The sequence below is a fragment of the Pelophylax lessonae genome (assembly GCF_965119305.1).
Source record: "Pelophylax lessonae genome assembly, chromosome: 1".
Taxonomy (NCBI): Eukaryota; Metazoa; Chordata; class Amphibia; order Anura; family Ranidae; genus Pelophylax; species Pelophylax lessonae.
Genome location: NC_138768.1, coordinates 410,975,110 through 411,002,041, shown reverse-complemented (window position 1 = coordinate 411,002,041; position 26,932 = coordinate 410,975,110). Strand labels below are relative to the sequence as shown.

Sequence of the window (26,932 nt, the reverse complement as noted above, 5' to 3'; positions counted from 1 at the left end):
TGTAACTACACAGCACCTAGCACTTTTAAAGAGCACTGGACACTTTTTTGCTCAAGGAAAAAAAAATATTGTTACATAATTTCTGGTCACAGAAGCATTTTTTTATTTATTTCTGTTGTTTGTTTTGTATTTATCTTATATCTAAGTTTGAATGTATCACTATGAGCCCTCTTATTTTAAGCATTAAGCACTTTTTTTCATAGTAAATTTCCCAGCAATATATGTAAAGCAGCGGCCCACCCACTCTACAACCTTTTACTACCAAAACACTTCCCTTAGCTAGGGACGGGTTTCTTGGGGACGCAGTAGCTTTCATTTTCAATGATTTTTATTAAGGTTTTCAGAAGCAAACAGTAACACAATATAACAAAATGTGGTATATGAATAGCAACATTTTCAAAATTGTATAACATAAGATCTTGGCAAGCAATATAAGCAACATTGTACGGAGAGTGGAAATAACCATGACTGGCATTTACATGGTCCTGAAGATTCAATAACCAGGCGAGCCCAGGGCAGAAGCTTTCAAATAACTTTTTCTGCATTGCGCAGAACTAAGTTTCTCCTTTCTTGGAAGATATGCCCCCTGCCTCATTATTTGTAGTGAACCACCTGTAAAAGGGCATTTTTTTTAAGCCCAGTGTGCATGAGCCCTAATTTGATATATATTCTCTTCGTAAGATTGTTGCTCATATAAATAGTATGGGGACAGGATCTCTTTTAGTACACTATACTGTCCATATCCTTTCCTTTGGCACTCTGACATGTAAACACTATTTTGTGTGCCATTTCTTTGCCAAATACATAATTGATATATTGTTAGTCTAGTAATTTCTGAAATATATGCATAACCCAGTAAATAGTTGGCTGGTGTAATATAGATTGCCACTATAATGCTAGCTAAGACCTGTTATTATATCATTTGTTTTAATTTGATCTACATGTTCTCTTTTTTTTCCCTCTCTCTCTATTATCATTGTTATTGGCCACTACCTTATTCCTGACATCTGAATAATACTGTCTAAAATACCTAATGACAACTATTGAAACAGAAACCTAATCAAAAGTATCACTGTAGGCAGGCTGTAGCTATACCACTGTGCACAGGTGCAGGAAAGGAGAATCCATCTGCTTCTTGTTATCCATCCAACACCATAAACATGTCGCACAACAGCTAGATGCACTTTTTTAAATAAACTTTGTTTGCAAGTTTAATACATCCCACCAGTGTTCCCCTGTAACGCATTTTGCCGCATCAGGGGTTTAGTCTCCAAGACCCAAATGGGATGAAATGTGTTGAGTAGGAGCACAGTGGGGGAGTGGGTGGGGGTTATGCTCAGTAAACCTAAACAGTTTTCAATAGAAAACTACAGTAGTTGAATTAACAGTTGTGCAGCACATATATGTTGTTTGGAAATAACCCTTAAATCCCCCTGTAGGACCTTTTTAATTTATAGTAGCATAAACAAATTGAGTAATAAATTCTAGCACCTAGGCTTACTATTTCATTTATGCTGTGCCAAAATTTTGTATGTTTAAGCCTTGTCAATCTTTATGATGCTGTTAAGTAAATGCTTAGTAAATTAACTAAAACACAACATATATAGTAAAGGAAAGTATTTGTGAAATGGTGCAGACATTACAGACATAAGAAAGCTTAACTAAAAAGCTTAACGTGAACCTACATGTAGATTCTAAAAATGTAACTGGCAACATTTAAAGGATTATTTGGCATTATTATTGTAAGCAATGCAATGCAATGGGGTTGATTTTGTCGTGGAATTTTTCCTCAGGTACAAAATACCTGTTACCTGTTAGTCAGTGATACCAAATCAGACAATATATAGCTATATATATAATGAGATCAGACAAGACTCAAGATAGTTGAATCATAGTGACCTGATTTATTACAGCGTTGCTGGAGTTTAAATATACTCAAAAATGGGTTTGTCATTACAATCTGACGTACAAGAAATGGGTTGTTATTAACATCTTTTGTCCAATCAAAGTTAACAACTAATTATATTAAGCATTATGTCAATCTAGATCGTGATTCTCTGTCATAAGGGAAATTTCTTGGTGACGCTCAATAAAAGTTCCAAAGGGGCTTTTAGAAGATATTATTGGCTTTGTGGTCAGCTGTCCAGACAGAGTTGATATTCTGAGAGATAGGGAATTTCCACTGTTTCGGTCATCTGATATATTCTTAGCCTTTGCAAGCTTAGTGACACATGTAAAGAAATCAAAGTAAAATGAGATTAACTCAAAAGACATTTTGTTTAAGATAACCATTTTAAATGCCAGTCAAGGCATCCTGCATATCCAGCAAGGTATCCTGTAAAGGCCAATAAGGTCAAGGTATGCCACGTCAATTTACTAAAGACAAGTGCAGTTGCTCCAGAGCTTAGTAAATGAGGTAAGGTTTTACTTTGCAAAGAGTACCCAATCATGTGCAAGAAAAGTAAAAAAAAACATTTTTGCTTGCACATGATTGGATGATGGAAGTCAATAGAGCTTCTACTCATTTACTAAGCTCTGGAGAAACTGCACTTGCCAAAGTCTTTTTGCCTTTAGTAAATCAACCCCAATGGGTCAAAATGGATGACATTGTCAATAGGAAAAGCAGCTGCAGAATGCATATTTTAAGCACTGTACTTGTCTTGTAAGGACATGATGTCTCGAATCCAGTTATAGTTTGAATTAACCATTTAAGAAACCGCTATTTGTACAGAATTTTAGATCAAAGATTCTCAGGCAGCAAGGGAAAATGTAAAATTGTATTCAATGAAAACTGAAATATAAAAGTGTTCATGTAACTTCAACTGTCTTTATTTATTAGTCTCATGATCAATTTATAAGCACTTTTCACAGAAGATAGCCTCTACTTATGCATTTTATCTTAATATGCTCTGCTTGAATTGCCCAGTTTTGTGACAGGTTTATTTCTCTTTTTCTCTCTCCCCATAAGTATATGTTGTTAATGAAAGGGAATATGCAAAACACAGCCAAAGGGGTTATAATGTAAAATGTTAACATATTATGTACAGTATCCAAAGTGTGATAGCATCTAGATTTGGATAGATAGTGTACAAGAAATAATTAAAGACATACGCAATGTGTAATTTGATTTAGGATGCAGGCCAGTTTCAGCTAAATTCTGCTAAATCTTTAGTGTTTTTCTATCCAATCCTGATTTGTAAATTTACTGCTTGGGGTCAGAGTATTAATCATTAACAGTTGCTCAGCTCAGGCATTCTTGGATAGCTTTTAAAAGTTTCCTTCACTCAGGCTTTTTCAATATGCTAGTTAGGATTTGTTTTGCAGGGTGTTATTTATTCACACCCTTATGCTATCAAATACTAGAATGGAAAACTATTGTATTGAATGTTACAAAAGTATCTGAAATGGTTTTATGCACAAGTACAGCTATGTTGTACTGGCAAAGACACTGAATATTTCTAAATAAGGTCCACAAGCTTGTTTTGTGAAACATGTTGTGTATGATACAGTAACAATTACTCAATTTTGGTGTCTCCCTTGTATATTCAATGTGAATTTATTCTTATAATCAGTGAGGTCATCAATTTCTAACTTTCTTTATCTTATGATCCAAAATAAACAGAAGTAAAAGCCCCACCAAACCTCAGATTGCCCTGACCGTTTTCCAAAAATGTCCATAGTTATATGGAAAATAAAAGATCTTGCCTAATAAGAACAATTGCCTGAAAGATGTAGAATGACAACCCACCATCCTTCACTTGCATTCTGATCTAAATCAACTCTAGAATATTTTAAGAGGCCCTAAGACCACCGTTACTTACTGAGATTTGCTGCATGCCTATATGTATGCGAGAGTTTCCAAAACAGTTATGTATTATTCTTTCATTTATTTTGTCTTAATTATAGAACGCTTTACAGAGAACACTGAATTATTTGCAACAATCTCTGAAACGTAACCCCTTAAGCCCCGGAGGATTTGGCTGCTCAAAGACCAGGGCCTGTTTTGCGATTCGGCACTGCGTGAATTTAATGGACAATTGCGCGGTCATGCAGGGCTGTACCTAAATGAAATTGACGTCCTTTTTTTCCCACAAACAGAGCTTTCTTTTGGTGGTAATTGATCAACTGTGCGATTTTTACTTTTTGCGCTATAAACAAAAAAAGAGTGTCAATTTTGAAAAAATAATAATATTTTGCACATTTTTTTTATATGAAATCCCCCCCCCCCCCAAAAAAAATGGAAAAATCAAAAGTTTTTAACATTTTAGGCCAATTTGTTTTCTGCTACATATTTTTGGTAAAAAAAATTGCAATAAACGTATTTTGATTGGTGTGCTCAAAAGTTATTGCGTCTACTAAATACTGGAAAGATTTATGTACTTTTTATTGTTTTTTTTTTTTACCAGTAATAGCGGCGATCTGCGATTTTTTTTGCGGTACTGCGACATTGCGGTGAACTGATTGGACCCTTGACTGACATTTTTGACACTTTTGGGGGTACCAGTGACATTACTACAGTAATCAGTGCTATAAATATGCACTGTTACTGTAAAAATGACACTGGCAGGGAAGGGGTTAGCTTTATTGGTGATCAGTGGGTTAGATGTATCCCTAGGGGTGTGATTCTAACTGTGGGGGGGGCGTGGCTTCTGATGTAACCACAGAGACATACGATCCTACATAGCAGGATCGTATGATCTCTGCTGTTACACCAGGGAGAATGAAAGGCGGCTTTGTTTACATTAGCCGTCTGCCTTTCTCCCTCTCCAGCGGGAGATCGCGAGTGACCGGCGGACATCGGAGCCGCCGGTCACTCGCGCGGGGAAGGCCGGGAACAAGCGGGAGCAGGAGCGCGCCTCCGGCGGCGCGCGCTCGCCCCCTAGATGCTCGTGGGTGAGCGACGTAGCCCTACGACGCTTTGCCTGTATGGGGCTGACTGCCGCAGTAAATAGTCGTGCGGCGGTCGGCAAGCGGTTAATACACTTGATAGATTGATATTCAATCATTCAGACATATACAGTATTGTAGAAGCACCCCTGTATTTTTGTGGACAATATCAACTTTTTTTGTAACAAGCAGTGATGGAATGTGTTAACTTGTTGATGCATCTTTCAGTTTAAGAGAATCTAATATAATCACTGTTTTTCTTTAAACTGCAAAGAAATAAAAAAAAACTAAAACTTGTTTTTGATTATATTTTATGATTTCAATAGCTACTCATTTTAAAACAGTATTCTACTTTTCTGGTGGACAGTAGTTTATCCCTAATAGTTTTATATATACAGTGTGTGTGTGTGTGTGTGTATATATATATATATATATATATATATATATATATATATATACATATACAGTATATATAATTATATATATATATTTTTCAACCCGTATATAAGTAAAAACAGTATAGTAAACATTTTTGTCTTAGTGTGGTATAGTTTGGCTGTTATTTGACTAGGCCAGACTGACTCAGCGAGGTAATGGTTTTGAGTCCAAACTTTCCATGATATAAACAGTGTGACAGTAGGATGTTTTTATGCTCTTGCACATTATTGAGACTTTTTGCCAGGAAGAAAGTTTTACTCTCAAAGTTTGTTTAAATGAAACCAAGCTTATCATTCATCATTTCATTTAAACAAAGTGGTTGGACATTAAGCACATCTTACTGTTTTAAATCTAATTTGACGTTTATAGGATTCAGTTTGTTAAAACATTCCTATGCAATCAACATTCAGATGCCAAATTCGAGATAGCAAACTTTAAACTATTTTAATACCTCAAGTATAAACGAACCATGTAAATAAATGGTACATATTAGTGGGTCCTGTCAGTGAACTATATTCAAATAAACACAGTGCTGAAAAATATATTACTAATTTTACCTCAAAGTGTTGGTTTTGTTGAATGCTTTAGTTGTTTTTATTTTTAAGAGGCACAATAGTACAACATTTAGTAACCATTCAAGGTCGGCAACAAAAAAAGGACTTTGAAAAGACCCCAGAAAACAAACGCATATCTGATGGTGGTATAATAACACATTTCACAGGATCTAGATCACATTCATGAAGATAACAAAAATGTCCATTATTGCATAACTAGAGGGTATGGAAATACATTTCATAACACCAAGGTGACAGACAAAGAAAAAGTGAATCTTTTTGCAAATACCCAGGGTAGACATACCACCTATGCAGTCTTTGCTATGCCTCAGTGGTAGTCAGTATCTAGGTGATCTATTAGAAGAATAACTGAATGTCCATCCTCATACCCACCCTCCCCACAGTGAACAGAACCCATGGTCCTACACAGAGAGAAAATATTAGGTTGCATGACTATTCAGAATGATTGTCAACAAATCTATTTAGAACTGATAATATAGAAACTAAGTGGTCACTGTCTGCATTGCTAAAATTACTAGAGTTATCAAAACTAGAGTGTAATATGTTCAGGGTCCAGGATAGGCAAGGTTGGGGGGTCTATTATAATGCAAATATATAGTACAAAGTATGAAAACATTTTTCTGATTAATAATAACTGATTAACCACTTACTGACTGCCTAACTGTAAATATATGTCAATACTTTGACGTTAAATACCGGGGCTATGGCAACAGCCAGCTGCCATAACTCCCCCAGTATCTTTTTTTTATTTTGTTAGGCATCTAGCTTTCAGATAAGTTATCCCGGCAGCATGTTTGCCATAGAATCACTTTTATAGGTGGTGGGAGAGGTGCCCCCCCTTGCTGCTTCTCGGTTGTTTCTGGGTTTACCAAAGCCATTGGTAAACACTGAAGCGATCCACTCCTGCAGATGGCTGGGCAGGAAGTCAAGTGAAGGCAAGATTTCCCTCACTTGGCTCTATGTCCTCGGAGGAACGGGGTGACCCCTAGCATCACTTTTGTATCTCGGCCATCAACATTTTTTTTTTGCTTTTGCTTTTAAAGATAAATGAGAGATCCAGGGTGTTTTTGACCCTGGATCTCTCAATAAAGAGGACCTGTCATGCTTATTTATATTACAAGGGATGTTTAAATTCCTTGTAACCGGAATAAAAGTGATAAAAAAAAAAAAAATCAAGGGACAGTGCAAAAATAAAAAGTAAAATAAATAGAAAAAAAAATCGTAAAGCGCCCCGTCCCTCTGTGCTTGTGTGCAGAAGTGAACGCATATGTATGTCACACCCACATATGTAACCGTGTTCAAACCACACATGTGAGGTATCACTGCGATTGTTAGAGCAAGCACTAGATGTCCTCTGTAACTCTAAAAAGGTAACCTGTAAAAAATGTTAAAGCGTCACATGTTGGGATTTTTAAGTAATGTAGTTTGTTGCCAATCCGCGAGCGTGCACAATTTTAAAGTAAGACATGTTAGGTATCTATTTACTCGGCATAACATCATCTTTTACATTATACAAACAAATTGGGCTAGCTTTACTGTTTTGTTTTTTTTAAACTTCATTAAAGTGTATTTTATCCCAAAAAATTGCGTTTGAATGACCGCTGTGCAAATACAGTACAACATAAAATATTGCAATGACCGCCATTTTATTCTTTAGAGCAGTGATGGTGAACCTTGGCACCCCAGATGTTTTGGAACTATATTTCCCATGATGCTCATGCACTCTGCAGTGTAGTTGTGCATCATGGGAAATGTAGTTCCAAAACATCTGGGGTACCAAGGTTCGCCATCACTGCTCTAGGGTCTCTGCTAAATATATATATATATATATATATATATTGTTTGGGAGTTCTAAGTATTTTTCTAGCAAAAAATAATGATTTTTACTTGTAAACAAATGTCAATAAAAGGCCTGGTCTTAATGTGTCATTATTATTATTTATTATTAAGTGCTACAAGCACATTTATATGTTCTCTCATGAATAACCTATCTTCAGTCTTTGCAACAACACCTTCATGGTTGTTGCTTTTCATACCCTTCTTTTTTTTCTTTCAACTTTTCCAAGCATAACTGTCTTTTCCTGAGAGATGGTTCTTCTCCTAATGTGTAAAAAATAAGATGACTTTAGCCTCGTCCTCTGGGCTTCTAGTGAAAGTTGGGCTTGATTCCTCAAGAACCCATTTGTTTGCTTTCTTTTTTGTCTGCAATATGCGGGGAAATTCTTTACCAATGCCAAAGTTTAAAGGCATCCATTTACATTATATTACCAAAAATATTGGGACACCTGCCTTTACACACACATGAACTTTAATGGCACCCCGGTCTTAGTCTGTAGGGTTCAATATTCAGTTGGCCCACCCTTTGCAGCTTTAACAGCTTCGACTCTTCTGGAAAGGCTGTCCACAAGGTTTAGGAGTGTGTCTCTGGGAATGTTTGACCATTCGTCCAGAAGCACATTTGTGAGGTCAGGCACTGATATTGGAGAGAAGGCATTGGCTCCCAGTCTGTGCTCCAATTCATCCCAAGAGTGTTCTATTGGGTTGAGGTCAGGATTCTGTGCAGACCGGTCAAGTTCTTCCACCCCAAACTTACTCATCCATGTCTTTATGGACCTTGCTTTGTGCACTGGTGCGCAGTCATGTTGGAATAGGAAGGGTCAACCCCAAACTGTTCCCATAAAGCTGGAAGCATGAAATTGCCCAAAATGTCTTGGTATGCTGACGACTTAAGGGTTCTGGAACTAAGGGGCCAAGCCCAACCCCTGAAAAACAACCCCACACCATAATCCCTCCTCCCCCCTCCACCAAATGATTTGGACCAGCGCACAAAGAAAAGCCTAAAAAAAGACATGGATGAGCCAATTTGGGGTGGGGGAACTTGACTGGCCTGCACATAATCCTTACCTCAATCCGATAGAACACCTTTGGGATGAATTAGAGCGCAGACTTCTCTCCAACATAAGTGCCTGACCCCATAGACACACTCCTAAACCTTGTGGACAGCCTTCACAAAAGAATTGAAGCTGTTCTAGCTGCAAATGGTGGGCCAACTCAATATTGAACCTTATGGAATAAGACTGGGTTGCCATTAAAGTTCATGTGCATGTAAAGGCAGGTGTCCCAATACTTTTGTTAATATAGTGTATCTTGCTTTGTCATTGCCCAGCTTTTACACCCATACAGAATGACAGTAAAAACCATCGTCCATCTGTCAGTAGCCTCTACATTAACATTAGTGTTGGAGGGTTTTATAATATGTGCAAATATTATGGAAACCAATTACTTTCATATGCCAAATTTTACAAAGCATTAGTTGTGTATCATCAAGGACCACTTAACTGTTTTGCATTTTTTTAAATTCATAAGATTGAACCAGTAGCCAGGAACCTATATAGGGCAGCATTGGGTGCTTTTTAATGGAGATTCTGTATTGAACCCCAAACTAACTTAGTACAAACTAACTTAGTAACCAAGTATGAGCATGAATATTTATAAAATACTAGTAGATTAATCTGTCTTTCGTAGCTACAAACAGGCTTGTAAGGTTAGCATTAACCACTTTACCACCGGAGGATTTTGCTGTCTTACGTCCAGGCCACTTTTTGCGATTCGGCGCTGTGCGACTTTAACTGACAATTGCGCGGTCGTGCGATGCCGTACCCAAACGAAATTTACGTCCTTTTTTTCCCACAAACAGAGCTTTTTTTTGGTGGTATTTGATCACCAGTGTGATTTTTACTTTTTGCGCTATAAACAAAAAAATAGTGTTTATTTTGAAAAAAAAAACAATATTTTTAACATTTTCTTATATGAAATTCCCCCCCAAAAAATGTAAAAATCTAATTTTTTTTAATTTTTGGCCAATTTGTTTTCTGCTACCTATGTTTGGTAAAAAAAAATCACGATAAGCGTATTTTGATTGGTTTGCGTAAAAGTTATTGCGTTTACTAACTAAGGGAAAGATTTCTGTCATTTTTAGTGTTTTTTTTTTAAACGTGTAATGGCGGCGATCTGCGATTTTTTTGCGGGACTGCGACATTGTGGCGGACAGATCGGACCCTTGACTGACATTTTTGACACTTTTGGGGGTACCAGTGACATTACTACAGTAATCAGTGCTATATATATGCACTGTTACTGTAAAAATGACACTGGCAGGGAAGGGGTTAATTTTATTGGAGAGGGAGGGGTTAATGTATGCCTGGTGCTTACTAACGTGTGGGGGGGGGAGGTGACTGAGTGACACAAGGACAGATCGGATGTTCAGCTATGCTGAAACCTCCGATCTGTCCCTGCCTGTCACTTAGGAGATCCGCCCGCTCTGTTTACACAAGTGGGCGGATCTCCTCACTCGATTCCCCGACGATCGGGGAAGATCGCCGCCGCTCCTCCCCTGGCCCGACTCCCGCTGTGACTGAAAATAGCTGGAGCGCGCCTCCGGCGGCGTGCGAGCGCCACCTACAGGGGGAGGAGTCCAGCGACGTAGGTCTACGTCGCTGGACGGGATCGTGCCACATTGCTGCAGTAGCAGCAATGTGAGCAGAGGTAAAGTGGTTAAGAGAGAGAGGCACGAAAGCCAACTACTCCAATATGCCAAATTCCACAAAGTGCTAGCATATAATAAAAGACCACTTTATGTTTTGCATTTGTTTAATAAATAAGACTAAATGACTGAATTATTATTATTATTGTTAATAGCAGTGGTTTCAGTAGCAGTCATAGTCATATATAAAATTGCATTCACTGAGCGGTACATGTAAAGTTCATAGCAGTTCACAAGTTCACAGTGCTCTATTTAACTATGTAAAGTTATCTCCAAATCATTGTGTTGCTCAAATATTATATAGGTAAATAATGAAGGATGTAGGGAAGGCAGTTGCTGACCACTACCATCACTGCCAAATGTGTGAGCCTTGTGTATGAAACACCATATCAAAAGACTCACAAGCTCCATATGCTCATGAATAGAATCTTTTCTCTAGGAATGCTGACATGTTTTGGATTGGATCCCACAGATAAGATCATTATTTATGCCCTAAATATAACATCCTTGGTCTCTTCATAGACAGAGGAACCTTTTAAGCTTTTATTTTTTTCGTCGTTCAAGCTTGACTTCATCTAACACTGAAAGAACTGAAAGGCCTGCTTCATTTTCACATCACATCTAATGTTAACCTTGTGAGCAAATATTTTTATGTTTTCTTAATTTAAGACAAATGCAAGAGCTGGAACGTAGGAAAGTGTAAAAAGAATGTCATACTTGGAAAATAAAATGCAATCTGCACGACTCTGCACGGCAATTTAAATCTTTAGGGAGTCTTGTAAATAAAGCATATATAAATTTAAATCAGAAAGCAAAAGCAGTGGTTATTTCAAGACTCTTGACCTTTCAGTGTCAGAGCATTTTTTTGAAAGATGTTTTTAATTATGTTATTTCCTCATGTGATCATAATATATCTCCACATTTCAGCAAAGTAAAAAAAAAGAAAAATAATAAAAAAAATATTTGCCTTAACCACATCCTTGTTTGTGTGAACTTTGTAGGTTGTATGTTTTTTATGACAAAAGAAAACCTTTCAATGAAGCTGTGTACCTTGTTATACCTTTTTGGCATATGTATGCATGCATACTAGTAGTTGACATGCGTAGTGCATATCATTGCTGGGACAAGGTCAAGCTGTGCACAGGACAAAGGGGACAAACTGCACACCCCTTTTTCTTTGTGCGCTTGATCATTTTCTGCAAGTGGGATCCTACTCCCCGCTGCCACTGTGCTTGTCTCAGCATTACTGGTTTTATGTAGACCTGAAATTCCACAATGATGTTGTGGGACCTTCCTGTTGTATATTCTCTGCTGGCCTCTTTGGGTTGATTGTGAACAGAGCTGGACTGTCGAGCGGCAAAAGCAAAGGTAGGGACCCCGGCACAGGTCAGGGGAGGCCGATAAACTCACAATCATTTCCAAGCTGCTACCATCTCTCTCATAAATAACATCAAACCCCTTCTTCTCTGTAAGTTCATCCACGCATCTGGAGACAGTGAGCAGCTAGTTGCCCATTGCAACCAACCAATATTCTTCATTCCCAATGAACAAGAAGGTCTGACTGGTTGCCAGGGGCAACCGCTCCAGTCACCTTACAGCATCCCATATGTATCAGTCATGGGGGCTGGCATTCTCAAGCCCTTACCTCCTTTCCTGTTACTTTCCTATAACCTCCACACATCACAAAGACCCCTCTACTTTCTCAGTAGTCTGTTCTTGCTGACTTTTATCTCAACCCCGCTATTTCCTGACCTGGCACTGATTGAAGATCACTAGGCCCTGGTACCACCCACTCCTCCAGTCGCTGTGTCAACAGCCAGAGGAGGACATTGTGGCTGGGCATGTGAGGTGAGGGGGCAAGTCAAGAGGGCAGATCAAAAAAGAGAAAAGCAGGAATCTGGGGAAGGTGGCTGGATAACATGAAATTAATGTGGTTGCTAGAAGGTGATGGTGGGGTGAGCAGAGTAATGAAGGGGATTGTGCTAGAAATGTCTGAGGGTCTGGACTACAACCCTGGTGAGTACAGTTGAACCCCCCCCCCCCCCCCAGTATGGGTGGTCAGTTGCTGACTGTAACCAGGGCAATGTTCTCTCTGTCCTGGTACCCAGCAAACTACTAACACTCTGCATATCATCATCCAGTACAGGACCAATACTAGGAAATGCCAACATATAGTACCAGCACATAAAAAAGACTTGGGTGGGAGGCATGTAATGTGATATTTGTTATCAGTAGCTGTGAAGGCTAATTTGTTAAACACTGGTATTATTGGATACACTTCTAGGCATTCTTTGCATTTAAACATCATTTTTATGACTTATCATTCAGCACTGTAGATAAATACTTTTCAATTCAGTTACTATTTACACATAAAACTAAATTTTGAATTAGGCTGCAAAATGTGGTCATCTTTTATCAACAGCTAATTTAAGCTACGCTAAGGAAGCTGCCAATTCCCTTTTTGATGGCCCAATCTCAGAAAATCCCAACTCAACAGCAAATATTTTTGTAAGTGAAGGACCATGAAAAAAGGCTATTTATAACAATGTACTTAATCTTGTAGATCTGCATTTTAGACTGTGACGGGGTATTTCAGCTCCACATTCCTCCATATGGTGCTTTTCTTTTTCCACCTATCTCTGTGTCAAAGTCCAGTGACATCATAGGGCTTCTTCTTATTTCACATTGTTTTAAAGCTCATATATATGAGTTGTTTATATTGGTTTAATACAGTCTTAGAGCTCATACATGTGAGTGCCTCTAGTGAGACTGAGTTTTGCAAAATGGAAGGGTGCATTTGCTATAGGTGGAAACAATTCCAGAGCTCAAACACATGAGTGATTCTAGGGAGCCTGAATATCTCAATAATGGGTGATGATTAAGAAAATAATTTGCTATAGGTGGGAACAATCTTAGAGCTAATACACTCAAAGGGGGTTAAGAAAATTTATATGTAACACCACTTAAAATAAACATAATCACAATCTACTGTATATATATATAATAATTCGTAATAAATAAAAGTAAACCAATAAACAGTCCAACATGCTTTTTAATCAGAACGAATGTCCATTCAGAACAAGTGCAAAAAAAAACAATGTTTGTGCCTCTGTGTGCTCCACCTTTCACCGTGTACGCTGACCTTTAAAGAATGGATCTATTTGGAAAAAAAAAGTCAGTATACACCTTCCCCATAAAGGGGTATATGATTTCACCCAGGTCTCAGGACCTAACATTGTGCTGACTCAGGATCTTGACCACTGACAGAGCATCCTCTCAGAAGAAAGCTGCAGTATGTGATTCAAAAAATTCAGTTTTGTATCCGATTATAGTAAACAATGTCTCCATTTCCGGGTTTGTGTGATGACATTATAGGCTCTGCCCCATGTGCTTCGCCATAGGTCACGTGACTTAGTTTCCTTGACATAGTCATATGACCTATGACAAAACGTGTAGGGACAGAGCCTATTACGTCATCACACATAAATGGAACTGGAGGCATCAGTTACTATAATCAGCCGCTGATCTGAATTCACATATACACATACAGTATCTCACAAAAGTGAGTACACCCCTCACATTTTTTGTAAATATTTTATTATATCTTTTCATGTGACAACTCAAAAGAAATTATACTTTGCCACAATGTAAAGTAGTGAGTGTACAGCTTGTATAACAGTGTCAATTTGATGTGCCCTAAAAATAACTCAAAACACAGCCATTAATGTCTAAACCGCTGGCAACAAAAGTGAGTACACCCCTAGGTTAAAATGTCCAAATTGGGCCGAATTAGCTATTTTCGCTCCCCGTGTCATGTGACTCATTAGTGTTACAAGGTTTCGGGTGTAAAGGGGGAGCAGGTGTGTTATATTTGGTATTATCGCTCTCACTCTCATACTGGTCACTGGAAGTTCAACATGGCATCTCATGGCAAAGAACTATTTGAGGATCTGAAAAAATAATTGTTGCTCCACATAAAGATGGCCTAGGCAATAAGAAGATTGCCAAGACCCTGAAACTGAGCTGCAGCACGGTGGCCAAGACCATACAGCGGTTTAACAGGACAAGTTCCACTCAGAACAGGCTTCGCCATGGTCGACCAAAGAAGTTGAGTGCAAGCGCTCAACGGCATATACAGAGGTTGTCTTTGGGAAATAGACATATGAGTGCTGCCAGTATTGCTGCAGAGGTTGAAGGGTTGTGGGGTCAGCCTGTCAGTGGTCAGACCATACGCTGCACACTGCATCAAATTGGTCTGCATGGCTGTCGTCCCAGAAGAAAGCCTCTTCTAAAGATAATGTACAAGAAAGTCTGCAAACAGTTTGCTGAAGACAAGCAGACTAAGGACATGGATTACTGGAACCATGTCCTATGGTCTGATGAGACCAAGATAAACTTATTTGATTCAGATGGTGTCAAGCTTGTGTGGCGGCAACCAGGTGAGGAGTGCAAAGACAAGTGTGTCCTGCCTACAGTCAAGCATGGAGGTGGGAATGTCATGGTCTAGGGCTGCATGAGTGCTGTCGGCACTGGGGAGCTACAGTTCATTGAGGGAACCATGAATGCCAACATGTACTGTGACATACTGAAGCAGAGCATGATCCCCTTCCTTCGGAGACTGGGCCGCAGGGCAGTATTCCAACATGATAACAACCCCAAACACACCTCCAAGACGACCACTGCCTTGCTAAAGAAGCTGAGGGTACATTGTAGTAAAGTGTCATTTCTTCAGTGTTGTCACATGAAAAGATATAATAAAATATTTACAAAAATGTGAGGGGTGTACTCACTTTTGTGAGATACTGTATATATGCTTTTACACTGTAATGCAACCGATCTTAAAGTGCACTGATTTATGTAAATGTTTAGTGATTATTTTATAATAAAGCACAGTTTTAATGAAGGTGCTACATATAATTTCCTGTACATGGTTTATTTTTTTCAAAAAGTTGGTTTGTGCAATAATTGTGTATAATGGGCGATATACAATTGTAAGGTGATTGCATGGCACTCTTTGTATGTTTATTATCTCTTTTGGTGTGGGTGGCAGACAACACATAATAATATATATATTGGGAAGGAGTGATTTTTGCTTGGTTAATTGCGCAGAGGTTTTTGTATTTTTTGGTTATTATAATAACATGTTTGTGTACTTCTTAAAAATAATATTTTTCTAAAATGTTTTCTGATTTTTTTAATTCTAGTGGATGATACAGTGGTTGTTATTCCATATGGCAGTAGACATATACGACTGGTGCTTAAAGGACCTGATCACTTGTGTAAGTAAATTTACCTTTAATAATTTGAAAATCATCCTTTATCAACATTGCCAGAAAAGAAGACTCGTTTCACTTTTTTGAGTGACAAACCTGCTGAGTTCTCAATAATGACAACTACAGAATCGTTCTATAAAGGTGTAAGCAAAAAAAATACAGTATAGGTTATAGCAGCTGATTTCACCTTATAACTGGAAATGGCAAAATATGGCAGTTAAAGTGAAATTGATTACTACTGGCATCTCTTAAAGTTTTTTCCATCTTAATTGAATATCATTTATGGTATAGGAAGTTGTGCCAAGCGCTGTAGTGTAAGGCTTTTTTTTAAAAAACTTCCTGTCTTGAAAGCATATACAGAAAATCAGCAGCCATGGTATTGATTTCTTTAAACAATATAGAAAATAGTATTTATCTAGCATATGTGGAAAAATATCTTACCCTAGTTTAGTGATGGCGAACCTTGGCACCCCATATGTTTTGAAACTACATTTCCCATGATGCTCGTGCAAACAGCAGTGTAGTTGTCCATCATGGGAAATGTAGTTCCAAAACATCTGGGGGGCCAAGGTTCGCCACCACTGCTCTAGTTTCTTACCACTATACACTTCATACTATAAAGGGATTATACTGTATAATTTCAATAATCTGTTCATTTTTTGAAACTGCAATACACCTTTCAAGCTACAACCCTTTAAAATTTTCTCTCGCATACTAATTATTATTATTATTTTAAAGGGTTTATATAGCACCAACAGTTTATGCTGCTCTTTACATGAGGGCAAACAGTACAATTACAATAAAATTGAATACAATAGGGATCAGACAGCCCTGCTTGTTAGAGCTTACAATCTAAGAGGGAGAGTTAAGAGATAAAAGAGGTAATAATTGTGGGGGGTGGGTTGTTGGAGAAAATAAATGTGCAGTTGTTAGGTGGGGGCCAGGTAGGCTTCTCTTAAGGTAAGCGTAGGATGAGGTGACAAGGGAGCTAGAGAGCAGGAGGTCCTGGGGAGAAACAAAGAGAGCGGTTGGGTTGGTATTTTGAGATAAGGTTAGTGATAAAGTTGGGGGCCGAGTTGTGGGTGGCTTTGTAGGTTATTGTTAGTATCTTGAATTTAATTTGTTTGGTGAGCAGAAGCCAGTGGAGGGATTAGCAGACATTGTAAGGTGGATAAACAATACTTACCTTAATCTACACGATCTTGCATCTGCAATGACCTGTCTGTTTGATGTCATCAATCCTGATCTCTAATCAGTGCAGGGCCAGCAACCATGTCATTAACATTGAACGTGGGCACTGTTAAAAGTACCTAGTCACATCCCATCACTAAAAATGGTAGGACTGTGACCCCAGCTATTAAAGGACCACAGATTAAGATAAGTATTAATAGTAGATACTTAAACCTTTATTTCAAAAATATGGTAGAGATTGCTCAGGAGTATGGTGAGAGAGGTATCATTGTTTTTTTGTTTATGGGGCAGTAGTTTAGCTTTAAAGTGTAGACATAGGCACACATAAAATAAAGTGTATCATTGTTTTAGCCACCTGTACATCGGCATTCAGATTAGGAAATGAAGGAGAAGCAATGTAAGACAATCAAGTTTTATTGCATTGTCTGTTGTTTGCGGATCTAACAAACGGAGTGCATGGAGGCGAGAGAATAAAGATAGCCCCATCACTGAGTTACTGCTCCTTAACTAACAGTCTTAAAAAAGCTGTATTGCCTTGACTGCAATGGAAAAAAATAAATAGTCAGGACATGTGCAGTGACAGACAAGGGTTTCTAGATTACAAAACTGATTGAAAACAATGACATAATTTTTGAAGACTATTTAGAAATATGCAATATGCAACTACTTATTTTTTGATTTGCTTATATTTTTATTTACCTTTATTACCTTTATTAGAACATTTTTTTTTTTTTCAAAACAATTTATTGAGAAAAGACAAAGAGCATTACAGAAAATGAACATGTATAACAGTACAGTCAGAATTCAGTACAAGCAAAAACAGTACGTTGCATTACATTACATGTCGGCCTATGAGTAGCATAAGAGGAAAGGACCTCCCCATCAGGCAGAGACAATATGAAGTCCATTGGGGTAAATACCAACATAGTATAGATTACCAGTGTAGATTACACTCGAAGATCGGCTCCCCCCAGGGTTCACGTGACCGCTGTCCTCTCAACTATGTTTATTAGGAGCTTCTGATAAAGTACAGGGACGTTGCCCGTTAATTATGCAGAGAAAGGATCTGATCTGTATTTTGACAGATCGGCCATGCAGGAGCAGAAGAGTCTTCCACCCAACCAAGTTAAGCCTTCTTCACCACAGTGTCTAAAGTCTGCGCCTTTCCTACCCCTGAACCCACTCATGTTTTTTGCTTTAAATGCACTTTTACCTTGTAAACATGTTAATAAATGGCAACTATATCAGTAACAAAGCAGTAACAAATGTTAATTTTCAGCATGCATTTAACAGAAAAACTCTCAGTATGCTACGAGTCATGAGATACTCCTACCCTATTAGTGCTGGTGGAAGTGATTATGTAATTATGACTGCAGTAACAAGAAGCTATTCATTCAGCACTCTGTAGTACCCATTTCATAAAAGTAAAATACAGGAGGACAAACCAAAACTTAAAAAGACGAAAAACTTTTTCTCCAAATCCTTGATGCTAGTGTTACCTTTTCTGCCAAATTTCAAGCAGGAAGGAAAGGACTTGTAGAAACAGGAAATTCTAACCCTCAGGGGGCTGCACACCATATGGAAGTTAGCTCGGTATGGCACTTCATCAGAGTGCTGCTTGGTGACAATATTTTGCTGAAAACGATTCTGTGTTTACTTTTTTAACATAATTACTTGCAGAGGAAAAAATCATGGTTAAATGGACTTTCACTAGGCAGATCTGTCCTACTGAATTCAGTCATAAAATGAGCTAAATGACAGGAGGGAGGAAGGTGGTGACTGTTGATTTTCTCCCTGAAACCTGCCTTTTGGCACTGAATGAAACCTAAGTTTAGTGTATCTGCTAATGGCAGCTGTTTGATTTATGCATTCATTTACATTTGGCGTTCTAAAACAGAACATTTTGTGGAGATTAGCACCTTGTAATCACTTGATTCTGTCAGATAGCTGCAAGGAAAAACTCAGGGTTCATGAAAACTCTATATAACAAATAGGACTGAATAGGTAACTAAGCACTGTGAAGGAAAATACAGTAAAATAAAAGAGAATAAATTATACCAAGTTATAGCTGTAGTGTAATTATAGGTAAAAGCTCAAAATTATGATAAACCAAATGAAAATCATATGGTCATGATTTTATTTATATATTCTATAAATGCCCCCCTCATTCTTTTAGTTTACTGAAGGGTTAGAAACTGACATTTCTGATCAACTTCTGTCCCAGTGTGACACTCATAGTTATATAGTTACATAGTCTTGTTGAAAAAAGACACAAGTCCATTTAGTTCAAAATATTTAGTAAAAAAAAAAAAAATATATATATATATATATATATATATATATATATATATATATATATATATATATATTATTCTATACCCACAGTTGAAAACAATTCCTTCTTGATCCCCCAAGAGGCAATTGGATATTCCCTTGATCAACACTCTAAACACAAAGGTTGACACCTCAAAATAAAGTCTCCCCACTTTGCAAATAGACACCAATAAAACATAAACAAGGTTCTAACTCTTCCCCACTATTTGAGATTTTTTTTTTATCAAAGTGACCAGGGGGACAAGAAGTAGGGAGGGGTCTCACCAGCATACAGACACCAATACAGAGTTTCGAACCCTTCACACAAAACTAAAAAACCTTATCTTGCTCCAGCAGAGGAAAAAATTCCTTCCCAATCCCACAAGAGGCAATCGGATATTACCTGGATCAACACTCTTAACACAAAAGTTGACACCTCAAAGGAAAGTCTCCCTACTTTGGAGATAGATACCAATAAAACACAGAAGAGGTTCTAACTCTTCCCCACTGTTTGAGATTTTTTTTTATCACAGTGACCAGGAAGACAAGAAATGGGTAGACGTCTCAGCAGCTGGGACACAGACACCAATACAGAGTTTCAAACCCTTCACAAAAAACTAAAAATACGTTTAAAAAATTAAAATTTTGTTAGTGTCAGGTGGTAAATTGAATATATTTAACAAAGTTTTAATGTTGAAAATAAATCATTGCCACCAATGCCTGCTTGTAAAGTTTTCCCACGAGCTAATGCTCATTTAACAGTCATACATATAAAATCAATATGCTGAAAGCCTATTATAGTATAATGTATAAAAAACTGAAGAATGAGAAGAGTGTAGGTCTTGCCTAAAGAAACCAATCAGATCCCGCTGTCACTTTTTTGTTCCAGGCTAGGACATGAAATCAAGTTTGATTGCTTGCTTGTTCCAGTAGCACAATATTTCTTTTGGTAAAGGTCTTCAAATCAGGCTGGTTAAAAACATCTGTTTTCCTTTAGTTCAGTAAGAATAATCTGCTGATTCAGAAAATACAGTAGAATAGCCAAATTTTTGGAGAATAGTTGCAGTTCCACATATAGTGCTGCACAGATGTTAGTAGTGAAAGACATTCTAACAGATGTACATATATATATTCATTAAAAATAAAAATATCTCCAAATCTGTTTGCTTGTTAGAAGAAAATATAGGTTTATTGATTTACTATAAAGAATTGTGCATTAATCTCCTAACAAATATAAAAGACCAGACAGGTGTAAGTGTTCCCTATTGATAACATTGCAATGTTGTTAATGTGGTGGAGGAATAAGTTAGCCTGATTTTGTAATTAATTGTTGTTTAATATCATAAATTAATGTATGAGCTAAACTGTTCTGATCCTTCCTAGTAATCACTAGCTTTTAACCACATCTTGTGGTTTTGGAGTTTGTGAAAGTTCCTTTAGGGTTAGGAGGACAAAGTCACAGTGTGACTAGCTAGTGAGCTCTGTTCGTGAATAAGAACTCCCGAAGATCTTTTAACATGGGTATAGTGAGATTTAAAAGACACACATTTCTGTATCCATTAAAGCAACAATAAATGTATTTTTAATGCAAGTAGAGTAAGTACCTGAACTTAACCACTTCCGAACCACCCGCCGCAGTTTTACATTGTTACTTTGACGTTAAATACCGGGGTTATGGCAGCAGATGGAACCCCGGTATTTTTTTACTGGGCAGAGCAGTCCTTTTTCACATAAAAGTGGTCCCAGCGGCGGATTCACCGCGGTATTACATTTATGGGCGGGTGGAGAGATGTCCCCCCCTCCCACTGTTTCCCGATTGTTTTCCCCGCTTACTGGAGCCATCGGTAGCGGGGAAAACAATCTGGTCCTTTCCACTCTTAGGCGGGAAGTCAAGTGGGGTCCAGCTTGGCTAGGGCCTTGGAGGACCAGAGGGACGTCATACGTCGCTTCCTCCAAACAGCCTGAAAGGGCCCATTTTTTTAGTGTAGATGTGAGATCTGAGGTCTTTTTGACCCCAGATCTCGCATTAAAGAGGACCTGTCCTGCTTATTTCTATTACAAGGGATGTTTACGTTTAAAAGAAAAAAAAATTCAAAGGGACAGTGTAAAAATAAAAAATAAAAGGTAAAATAAAGAAGAAAAAAAAATTAAAGTGTCCCGTCCCTCCGAGCTTGCGCGCAGAAGCGAACGCATATTTAAGTCGCGCCCACATATGTAAATGGTGTTCAAACCACAAATCCGAGGTATCGCCAAGATCGTTAGAGCAAGAGCAATAATTCTAGCCCTAGACCTCCTCTGTAACTCTAATGTGGTAACCTGTAGAAATGTTTAAAGCATCGCCTATGGAGATTTTTAAGTACCAATGTTTGTTGCCATTCCATGAGCGTGCGCAATTTTTAAGCATGACATGTTGGATATCTATTTACTTGGTGTAACATTATCTTTCACATTATAGAAAAAAAATTGGGCTGACTTTACTGTGTAGGTTTTTTTTAAATGCAGCGAAATGTATTTTTTCCCAAAAAATTGCGGTTGAATCACTGCTGCGGAAATACAGTGTGACAAAAAATATTAAAACGCCATTTTATTCTCCAGAGTCTTTGCTAAAAAATATATATATAATTTTTGGGGGTTCTAAGTAATTTTCTAGCAAAAAATACTGATTTTATCAAGTGTCAGAAATAGACCTGGTCCTTAAGTGGTTAATCTGGTATCAGGCTCTTACAATTTCCTGTACAGCTGTGGTTAGACTGGGAAAGGCATAAGCAGCACAAGAAGCCAATCTTTTGCGATGCAGTGCTTATGTGTCATCATAAGACATGGAGAAAAAGAGGAGTAACACAGAGATGATCTCATCAGTGTTTTTTGTGTCCTTGCACTGTCCAATCAACAAGTTTTACTGTCCAATCAACATAACTATTTTTAAAGTGGTTGTAAAGGCTCAAGGTTTATCACCTTTATACATTCTGTGTGCAGCAATTCCCCCAGCCCCCATATACTTACCTAAGCCCTATAGTGATCGGTGATCCAGCGTGCATAAGAGCCTCTTCTCTCCAGGGACTATCCCTCCTCATTGGCTGAGAGCCATTGGCTCCCGCTGCTGTCAATCACAGCCAGTGAGCCAATAAGGAGAAAGAGGGAGCAGGTCCGAGCCATGGCTCTATATGTAATTGGACATGAAGAGCATTAGCTCAGGATCAGGACTCCTTGGTGCCCCCATAGCAAGCTTCTTGAGAGGGAGGAGGCAGAAGCGCCCACATGGGACCCAAAAAGAGGAGGGTCGGAGCTGCTCTGTACAAGACCACTACACAGAGCAGGTAAGTGTAACATGCATTTTTTTCATGTTAAATATTAGGCTGCTAGCACTAGTAAATTGATAGGAAAATGCAGGTGCATCTTATAAAATTAGAATATCATCAAAAAGTTAATTTATTTCAGTAATTCAATTCAAAAAGTGAAATTCATATATTTTATATAGATGTGTTACACACAGAGTGATACATTTTAAGCATTTCTTTCTTTCAATTTTGATGATTATGGATTACAACTAGTGAAAACCCTAAATTCAGTATCTCAGAAAATTCGAATATTACATAAGACCGATTAAAAAAAAGGATTCTTAATTCAGAAATGTTGGCTTACAGAAAAGTATGTCCATGTACAGTATAGTATGCACTCAATACTTGGTCGGGGCTCCTTTTGCATGAATTACTGCATCAATGCGGCGTGGCATGGAGGCGATCAGCCTGTGGCACTGCTGAGGTGTTATTGAAGCCCGGGTTGCTTTTATAGCAGCCTTCAGCTCGTCTGCATGGTTGGGTCTGGTGTCTCTCATCTTCCTCTTACCAATACCCCAAATATTCTCTATGGGATTTAGGTCAAATAAGTTTGCTGGCCAATCAAGCACAGTGATACCATGATCATTAAACCAGGTATTTGTACTTTTGGCAGTGTGGGCAGGTGCCAAGTCCTGCTGGTAAATGAAATCAGCATCTCCATAAAGCTGGTCAGCAGATTTAATCACAAATCATCAAAAAACCTCCAGTGTGCATCAGTCCCCGTCAGCCCCACTAATACTTACCTGAGCCCCATCTCTATCCAGTGATGTGCACGAGTGCCTTGGCTGTCTTGGACTCTCCCTCCTTATTGGCGGGAGACACAGCAGTGGCACCATTGGCTCCCACTGCTTTAGTGCAATCAAATTCAGTTAGCCAATCAGGAGAGAGAAAGGGGTGGGGCCGAACCCCAGCTCCATGTCTGAATGGACACAGAGCGACTCAGTATATTTAATAAAATAAACGTGTAAAGCAAATGCTCTCACATAATCCAGTGCCAGATATTCTAAAAGATAAAACCTTATTCCTGTGAAGGAAATGCCGCCGCTTCACACTGGTATCCTTGAAGTTGGAGTGTGTTCCACAAACCCAAAAACAGATATCGGAAGTGACGTCACATGCACTAGCTACACCCTGACATTTTTTGCCCAAAACAGATGTCCTCGGGAGGCATTTCTTATGATATTATGATTTTGTTTTGGTATATTTAGGCACTGCCAATTTACACTTTTAATCCACTTCACATTAAACCTATTCCATAATTCTGCCACTGCTCCTGGAACATTGCAGTAGCAACAACAATAAATGACTTTATTTACTTATAATAAACATTGGAATAGAATGACAATACATCTTACAATAATTTCTGTTTTTTACAATCAGGATTGATTTTTATGCATGCAGTTTTACAGCTTTATAAAAAAGAGGCAAAACAACCAGTGATATGCTTTGGATTTACTTCAAAACAAAAAGCACCTTACTTTTTTTAATAGGACTCTAAAACTCCTGATGTCATAAATATACAACAAAGTAAAAACATCTTTTTATTAACTGTAAGTCGTAAAATAAAAGGGTTTTCAGCACTTCATAAAACAAACGGAAAACCCTTTTGCAACTAAAGACTTTGTGACCGTATAACGTAATTTGAAAAAAAGGCATTCATTAAAATCATTAATTAGTAAGTATCTTTTTTTCAAATTCTTTATTTTATAAAGGAATAAAACATCCAACAGAGTTTGACTGTACAGAATCAATGTCCTAATGCAATTACAATAGAAGTAAATCAAAGTATTATGGAAGCGTATAGTGAAAAAAAAAATGCAGGGCATTTTTGTCGTAGATAATCTGAAGAAGTACACTTGAATATTTATCCTAATTTTAAAAGAGAACAAGGATACTAAAGGATGCCAATAAGCACCAGAAGGATGGAACACAAGCAGGAAAGATGGAGAGGGGAAAAAAGGGAGGTAGAGCCAGATTGATCAGGTACATATGTATCATAGCAAGCAAGCAAAGGCAGGAGGACTTCAATCTCAAGATTGGCTTTCCAAGAGGGCTTTACTTTTATCGGAGTATACAAACATGTTCCAGTATGACCATGTTTGTGTATATTGTTCTCTTCTATTTTGGGCGGTCAGTACCAGGTCCTCCAGAATGGTAATGCTCCTGATTTATTAAGCCACATGGCAATGAAAGGAGGGTTAGTATTCTTCCAGCACAAGGTAATACAGGCTTTGGTGCCATTAACCATATGATGTAGGATTGATTTCTTGTATTTCTTAAGAGGGATTTGCGAGCAGGAGCAAGAAGAAGGCAGGATCCTCTGGTATCAGGAAGTCGTTAAATTGTTGAGTTATCTTTTTGACATCCGACCAGTACAGTCCAAAAAATATGGAGCAGAGTCCCCTGTTCCTCACGGCATCTCCAGCAATGATCCAAAGCCTCCGGAAAGTATTTGCAAAGAACTGACAGGGTGTAATACCAGTGCGTTTACAGTTTGTAATTTGTTTCCTAAATGCGTGTACATATGGATGACTGCAGAGCAAGATGGATAATGTTCTGCTGTTGGTTAGGTGTGAAGTTTCTATCAAGAACCCTCTCCCATTTGCTAAGGCCAGGCATGATAAAATTATCTGGTGGAGCGATTAGTAATGGTTACATCTTGGAAAGGGGGGTGGGGAAGAGGGACCTCTTCAAACATTGTTAGTAGACAGCGGAAGTGTGCTGGGGGACCTAAGGTTCCAAGATAATGATGGAGCTGAAGCGCTTGCCAAAAATTCAATTTGTACCGGCTGTTCGGATTTGTCAGAGTGGAGACTGAGGGCCAAGTATCTAAACTCAAAAAAATGTGAGACTTGAAAACATCCTCTCTCAAGAAGACCGCGAAACACACCGAGTGCCTGTGGGGAAGCTAGGATTTTCCAAGATGGGAAACAGCAGTGATTGGGGAGGGTAAGCTTGTAAATTCCAGCAAACTAAAGCGCAAACCCAAAGACTGGGCACCAAAGTGGGGTGTGACTTAAGGGAAGTCAGTGAGGCCACGTAACACCAAGGCCCCCTACGCATGGGAATAGGACTGCACTGTTGCTCAATGTACGTCCAGAGCTTAAGCTCCCTTTGTCTACACCAGTTGATCATTTCTCCGAGGTGAGCTGCTTGATAATATTTGAATGCATCCAGGGCAGCCACTCTTCCATAACAATTAGGCAACGTCAACAGGCATCTACAAAGCCTGGGTTGTTTATTGGCCCATATAAACTTGGTGAAATGTTTCAGATCCACATTGAGCAGAGAAATCAGTTAATAATTGCCACAGACGGAAGGATCTTTTCCCTCCTTTGGAATTACTGAGATGTGTGCCAAGAGTGCAGCTGGAGGGAAAGAAATTGACTGTCCCAGGGCATTGAACACTTTGAGCATATGTGAACCTAACAAAGGCAGTAGAGTCTTGTAATACTGTATGGTAAATCCATCTGGGCCGGGTGCTTTCCCAGGTTTGGCACCCTTCACTGCCATTTGCAATTCCTCAAGGGAAATAGGGGCTTCTAGGTCACGACGATTGAGAGTTGAAAGGGGAGATAGGCGAGCTGAAGAGAGGTAATCCTTGATAGAGGAAGGAGACGTGGAGGAGGGTGAAGGGTTATACAAGGAGGAATAGAATTCCCCCCATGCAATATATTTAGGGAAAGAAAGTTTTTGTCCGTCCTACATGTGGGGTATGTATGCAGCCCTACAATGTTCTCTAAGGGCTTTAGCCAGCAATTTACCACATTTATCTCCAGATTCGTAAGACAATTTCTTGCATGATTGCAAAGCCGCTTTTGCTTTGTAGTGAAGAAGGTCTGATACCTGATGGCGAAGATGAGCAAAGTCTTGCCCCAAAGAAGGGACAGGTGTCTTCTTATGTTGCAGTTCAAGAGTCTGAATGTCAGCTAACAACTTTGTCAGTTGTGCTTCTTGACCTTCCTAATGCGGGATCCATGTTTGATCAATATTCCAAGGATAACAGCTTTGTGGGCCTCCCACACTGTGCCATGGTCTCTACTTGGGGTGTCGTTTGTCTGGAAATATGCCGTGAGTTCTTTAGAGACATCAGCTAGAACCTCAGGGGTCTGTAACAAGCTTTAATTTAAACTCCACTGCCATTCAAGCGGTGCAAGTTGAGTTAGTCAGGGATTGAAGCAACATGTTAGGCGCATGATCCGACTAGGTTATGTGTTTCTAGAAATGTCTAAACCAGAAGAGAGGAGTCAATAGGAGACCTAGAAAAGGTTCATATAGTTGGTGGGGAGAGGAAAAGAAAGTATAGACCCATTCCCCAGCGTGCAAGATGCACCAGGCATCAACCAATTGTAGGTTGTGTAATATTTTAGGATA

At 38.6% G+C, this 26,932-nt stretch overlaps 1 protein-coding gene across 2 annotated transcripts in view; it reads left to right on the top strand.

Moving 5' to 3' along the window:
* ADAMTSL1 (ADAMTS like 1) overlaps window positions 1–26,932 on the top strand; it is a gene marked incomplete at its 3' end in the record, with an annotated part of 475,788 nt that overhangs the window by 208,852 nt on the left and 240,004 nt on the right. For both annotated transcript variants that reach the window (XM_082260455.1, XM_082260456.1), the window contains exon 6: window positions 15,648–15,722. In XM_082260455.1, the coding sequence (XP_082116581.1) occupies window positions 15,648–15,722 (75 nt within the window). The remainder of the gene's footprint in view (window positions 1–15,647; window positions 15,723–26,932) is intronic.